At 61.2% G+C, this 5,232-nt stretch overlaps 2 protein-coding genes across 2 annotated transcripts; both read right to left on the reverse strand.

Moving 5' to 3' along the window:
• Nucleotides 1-431: 431 nt before the first annotated feature.
• KCNJ11 (potassium inwardly rectifying channel subfamily J member 11) lies at nucleotides 432-3,972 on the reverse strand. Its single transcript, XM_003254282.4, has one exon. The coding sequence runs from the start codon at nucleotides 3,238-3,240 to the stop codon at nucleotides 2,068-2,070; it is 1,173 nt and encodes a 390-aa protein (XP_003254330.1). The 5' UTR covers nucleotides 3,241-3,972; the 3' UTR covers nucleotides 432-2,067.
• A 75-nt stretch (nucleotides 3,973-4,047) lies between these two features.
• Nucleotides 4,048-4,776, reverse strand: LOC115838635 (rRNA 2'-O-methyltransferase fibrillarin-like). Its single transcript, XM_030829697.1, has one exon. The coding sequence runs from the start codon at nucleotides 4,528-4,530 to the stop codon at nucleotides 4,072-4,074; it is 459 nt and encodes a 152-aa protein (XP_030685557.1). The 5' UTR covers nucleotides 4,531-4,776; the 3' UTR covers nucleotides 4,048-4,071.
• Between the last annotated feature and the right edge of the window lie 456 nt (nucleotides 4,777-5,232).

Consider the following 5,232-nt stretch of genomic DNA (forward strand, 5'->3'; position numbering starts at 1 on the left):
AATAACATAAGCAACGTCTGGGAGGTAGGAAGCTCAACATTATGTGCCAGGAGGGATAGGACAGCGAGGTACCCAGGGAAGTGGGTGGGCAAGTGCAGACTCCTGGCAAGAAAACAGTGGGCCATAAGGCCGGAGAGGCAGTCACAGCCTGAAATGGCTGGCTAAGAAGCTAGCCTTGACCCAGAGGTGATGGGGAACTACTGAAGGTATTTCATGGTGGGGGTGGAGGGTGACCCACCCTTCTAAGACCACCCTGGAGCCTGCGTGGCAGATGGACTGCAGTGGGTGAGATGGAGACAAGGAGACCAGGTCACAGGCATTGCCACAGCCCCTAAAATCATGGTCTCAGCTAGGAGGGGGCACCGTGTGGAAAGAAAGACCTGGCAAAGAAACATGACCAAGGGCAAAATAAAAGCACCGTCTCTCTTCAACACTTGTTTGGCTGTTTCCTCATCATGTAGCTGATTCAGCAGCAATCACAATAGTTAACATTTATTGAGCACTTACTGCAGACCAGGCACTTCAGCATTTTACATATTTTTCATTTACTTTCAAAACAATTCTATGAGGTAGGTACTATTAGCATCCATGTTATAGATGAGGCAACTGAGACACAGAGAGGTTAAGTTACTTGACAAAAGTCATACAGCTAGAGCCAGGATTCGAACCCAGGCAGTTGGCTCGAGAGTTAGTGCTCCAATTACTACACTAATGCTTATGACACCTCTACCCCTCTCCTTGGACAGAGCCCAGGGCTGCAAAGCCTGGTGAGTTCCCCGAAGGCTGAGTTGGCCTGACAGGCTGACAGGGGCTGGGCCACCTGAGGCAGGAGGGGGGAAATTCCCCCTGAACTGGTGGAAGAGGTGCCAGCCTTCCGTCCCTCCCCTGGCCTCCCTGCTAGGGTCTATGGCACCTCTTGAAGGGGGTGGCAGCTGCCAGTCCCTGCCTCCCTTCCCACCAGCATGCTTGCTGCCTCCCCAGCAAGAAAAGCCCAGAGTTTAGGTCATGAGGGGGAGGCTTTATTGACAACGGAGAAAGCAGAGTTCTAGGCAAGTTCACACAACACTGCTCCAAGGGTCCAGGCGCGGGTCAAACCCGTCAGGACCAAGGGCCTCTTCACCTCAGGGACCTCACTCCCTCCCACCATCCTGAACCTTCCCACACCTTTTCCAGCAACCCAAAGACACCCACCCCCAAGCCACTCTCTGGACAAAGTGAGTGGCAGCCACTGTCGTGGATCCAGGACCAGAGTTGGGTCTGAGGCCTAATCATGTGTGGTGGGCACAGTACCCCCTCTCCTCAGCCTCTGGGGACAGGCAGGAAGTAGGCAGGGGCAGCAGCCCCAGCCCACGGAGCCCTCTCTGCAGGAGGCCGATGTGGCAAAAGGCAGGAGCCCTGGCATCTCCTCCTCCCTGTGCCTGTGCGGGGCTCTACAAAGCCGAGCCTCCTCAGGTCACCTTCCCCTGCTTCCTCCCCTTCTAGCCCTGAAACTGGCCCTCGGAGGGGAGCCCTGTCAGCCCCAGGCTGTCCCTGCCAGTGTAGGCTCCACAGCACCAACTCTCCAGCGGGAACACGCCCTCTCATCAACTGCCCTCCCTGCTGGCCAGGCCCAGCCCTTAGCCAGGTGCTTTTTCAGGGACCAAGGAGAGCTGGGGCCTGACCACAGGCACTTCTTGGAGCCACAGAAGCAAAGCAGCAGCCCTCAGGGGATTGTTCTTCCCCAGCCACCAGCCCAGTGTGTGGCTGGTCAATCGTGGGGACCCAGGACTGGCTGGACGCACAGCTCTAGGGCCCAGCACCTCCCACGGCCTCTGCAGCCTTGGGCGGGGGAGAGGGGTGAGCCAGTCCTGAACTGGGTTGGGAGGAGCAGGGACAAAAATAACCCAGTACAGGTTCCTGCTGACACCAGAAATAGCATAGTGACAAGTGCCTTGTAACACCCTGGATGAGCAGCAGGCGGAGGCTGAGCTGAGGCTAGCCCAGCCTCACACCAGGCCCTGGCTGGGCTACATACCACACCACACGGTCCGTGTGTACACGCGTGTGGGGGGCCCGAGAGACCATGGCTCAGGACAGGGAATCTGGAGAGATGCTGAACTTGGGCTTGGCCCTGGCCATGGGCACGCTGCGCTTGCGCAGGGGCCCGCGGGCTGAGGCAAGGGTCAGAGCTTCCAGTAGGCTGCGGTCCTCATCAAGCTGGCGGGCCGTGCAGAGTGGTGTGGGCACTTTGATGGTGTTGCCAAACTTGGAGTAGTCCACAGAGTATCGTCCGTCCTCCTCAGCTACAATGGGCACAAAGCGCTGGCCCCACAGGATCTCATCAGCCAGGTAGGAGGTGCGGGCCTGGGTGGTGATGCCCGTGGTTTCCACCACACCTTCCAGGATGACGATGATCTCGAGGTCCTGGTGGTGGTGCAGGTCGCTGGGTGCCAGGTCGTAGAGTGGGCTGTTGGCATCGATGACATGGTAGATGATCAGTGGGGCCACCAGGAAGATGCTGTTGCCACCCACGCCATTCTCCATGGGGATGTCCACCTGGTGGAGGGGCACCACCTCGCCCTCAGGGCTGGTGGTCTTGCGTACCACCTGCATGTGGATGGTGGCGCTGATGATCATGCTCTTGCGGAGGTCACCCACACGCAGCATGAAGCAGAGGCGGCCGTGGCGCAGGGCGATCACCGCGTGCTTGCTGAAGATGAGGGTCTCGGCCCTGCGGTGGGCCTGGGCAGTCTTCATGAAGATGCAGCCAAGCATGATGGCGTTGATCATGAGCCCCACGATGTTCTGCACAATGAGGATCAGGATGGCCAGCGGGCACTCCTCAGTCACCATGCGCCCCCCAAACCCAATAGTCACTTGGACCTCAATGGAGAAAAGGAAGGCAGACGAAAAGGAGTGGATGCTGGTGACGCAGGGCTCAGCAGTGCCCTCGCTGGGGGCCAGGTCGCCATGGGCGAAGGCGATGAGCCACCAGGCCATGGCGAAGAGCAGCCAGCTGCACAGGAAGGACATGGTGAAGATGAGCAATGTGTGTGGCCACTTGAGGTCTACCAGCGTGGTGAACACGTCCTGCAGGAAGCGGCCCTGCTCCCGAATGTTCTTGTGGGCCACGTTGCAGTTGCCTTTCTTGGACACAAAGCGGGCCCTCCGCTGGCGGGCACGGTACCTGGGCTCGGCAGGGTCCTCTGCCAGGCGTGTCAGCACGTACTCCTCGGGGATGATGCCCTTGCGGGACAGCATGGCTCCGGTGACCCCCAGGGAGGGGCTTCCCCCATCGGAGGCACCCCTCGGACGTGGCCTAGGGCTTCACTGCGGCGTCCTCTCGGTGGGCACCTTCTCCCCCTGGGGCTGCACTCAGCCTGTGCTGGCCTTACTTCTGAGATAATTCCCCACCAGACTCTTCCTTACCTCCACCTGGGTCCCACTTCACTTCTTAATACCAGCCTCAGGCTGGGCGCGGTGGCTCACACCTGTAATCTCAGTACGTTGGGAGGCTGAGGAGGGCAGATCACTAGGTCAGGAATTCGAGACCAGCCTGACCAACATGGTGAAACCTCCATCTCTACTAAAAATACAAAAGTTAGCCGGGCATGGTAGTGCAGGCCTGTAATCCCAGCTACTCAGGAGGCGGAGACAGGAGAATCGCTTGAACCCGGGAGGTGGAGGTTGCAGTGAGCCGAGATCACGCCACTGCACTCCAGCCTGGGCGACAGAGCGAGACTCCGTCTCAAAAACAAAAAACAAAACAAAACAAAAAACCAGCCTCACCCTTGAGCCCACATGCCTGTAGCCTAGGGAGCCCCCAACCCTGCCGGCTCTCCACCTGGCCCTGGGTCCTCCCCCAGCTTCCCCCGCCACCTGACCACCCCTGGGCCTCCCGCTGAGAGCCCTTCTCCCTGCCCAGCCTGCCTTCTCAGCCCAGCTAAGAACTTAACACCTCCGGATCTCTCCCACTAACCGGACCTCACCCCCACCCCCAGGTCTCCCGCCTCACCTGTCTGGCCTTCGGGCTCCCAGGCTCCAGCTCAGGTCCTGGCCACCCCCGCCCCGTCTGCCCTCCAGGTGCGCCCCCTATGTCCTACTCCACCCCTCCCGGAGCGCCCCCGCCGCTCTCCGGATCCCCCTCCAGCTCTCGTCCTCTCTGTCTCCTTGGGATCCTGCGTTCTCCGGAGTCACCACCCCACCCGGCTCAACTCCGGCTCCCCGGCCCCGCGCGCGACCCGGCGGGGCTGACTCCGAGTCGCGGCCTCCCGGTCCCCGCCGCCCGCCCGCGCCGCGGCCCCCGCTCCGCGCCGGGTCCCGGCCCCGCCCGCCGCCGCCGCTGCACCTGCTCCTGCTCCTCACGCCACCGCCGTCGCCTCCCCGCCCCCTCCCGCCGCCCGGGCGCTCGTGGCTGGCCGTCCTCCCGTCTGTCCGTCCGTCCGTGGGTCCGCGGAGACCGACCTGGGCTAGGCAGGGGTCTAGGACCGCGGGAGAGGGGCCCACGAGGAGAGGAGCGGGGCCGGGGACCGCCAGGGGGAGCCCGACCATCACCCGAGTGTAGGGGCGGGGCCAGAGCAAGCCCCGCCCCTCCCCCCTCCCCGCCCCCACCCTCCACCTCCCTTCCCGGGACTCACAACCTGGCCTTCGGAGTTTTTCTGATCCGCGGGACCCAGAGGTTCCTTCTGCCCACGCTCTACGAAAGTGGGGGGCTGGGAGGGATCTGTGACCCGCCCTCCCAGTCTGGGGCCGCCGCCCTGTCGCCCTGGCTCCCCTCCCCCAATATCCCCATCCGTATTTGGGTCAGTTATCCGCCTGTCGGCCGCGCCGGGTTTGCAGGTTCCCCGGGAAAGCAGGCGCTGAGAGGCGGCGCCACCAATCCCAGGGCTGGGGGAAATTAGGCGGTCCGAGGACTTCTCAACCCGCAGCTTCTTCTCTTTGGGGGATGCTCTTAATCTTAGTCTTGAATCCTTTGACAATCTGATGGAAGCTCAGACTCCCTCTCATTTAAAAAAAAAAAAAGGCCTCGGCAGGAAAGGAGCACAGTTTAACACCTGCTACTGCTGTGGGGCAGCCTGGGCGGCTCCATCTTCTCAACCATTCCGGCCCTACTTTAAAGAGCCGAGGCCACTTGCTTTACACTTTCTCACACCTGTCACCTGACTTCTTCCACGTTAGGTCATGGGTGGTATTTAGGCCTGAGCAGTGCGTTAGGGCTGCTCGGGCACTGGGGGACCCAGGCTCTTGGTCCCG

This window comes from Nomascus leucogenys, chromosome 15 (assembly GCF_006542625.1).
Source record: "Nomascus leucogenys isolate Asia chromosome 15, Asia_NLE_v1, whole genome shotgun sequence".
Lineage (NCBI taxonomy): Eukaryota > Metazoa > Chordata > Mammalia > Primates > Hylobatidae > Nomascus > Nomascus leucogenys.

Excerpts from the sequence above, each read along its gene's own strand:
- KCNJ11 (XM_003254282.4), bottom strand. The coding sequence starts at position 3,240 with ATGCTGTCCCGCAAGGGCATCATCCCCGAGGAGTACGTGCTGACACGC.
- LOC115838635 (XM_030829697.1), bottom strand. The coding sequence starts at position 4,530 with ATGGTCGGGCTCCCCCTGGCGGTCCCCGGCCCCGCTCCTCTCCTCGTG.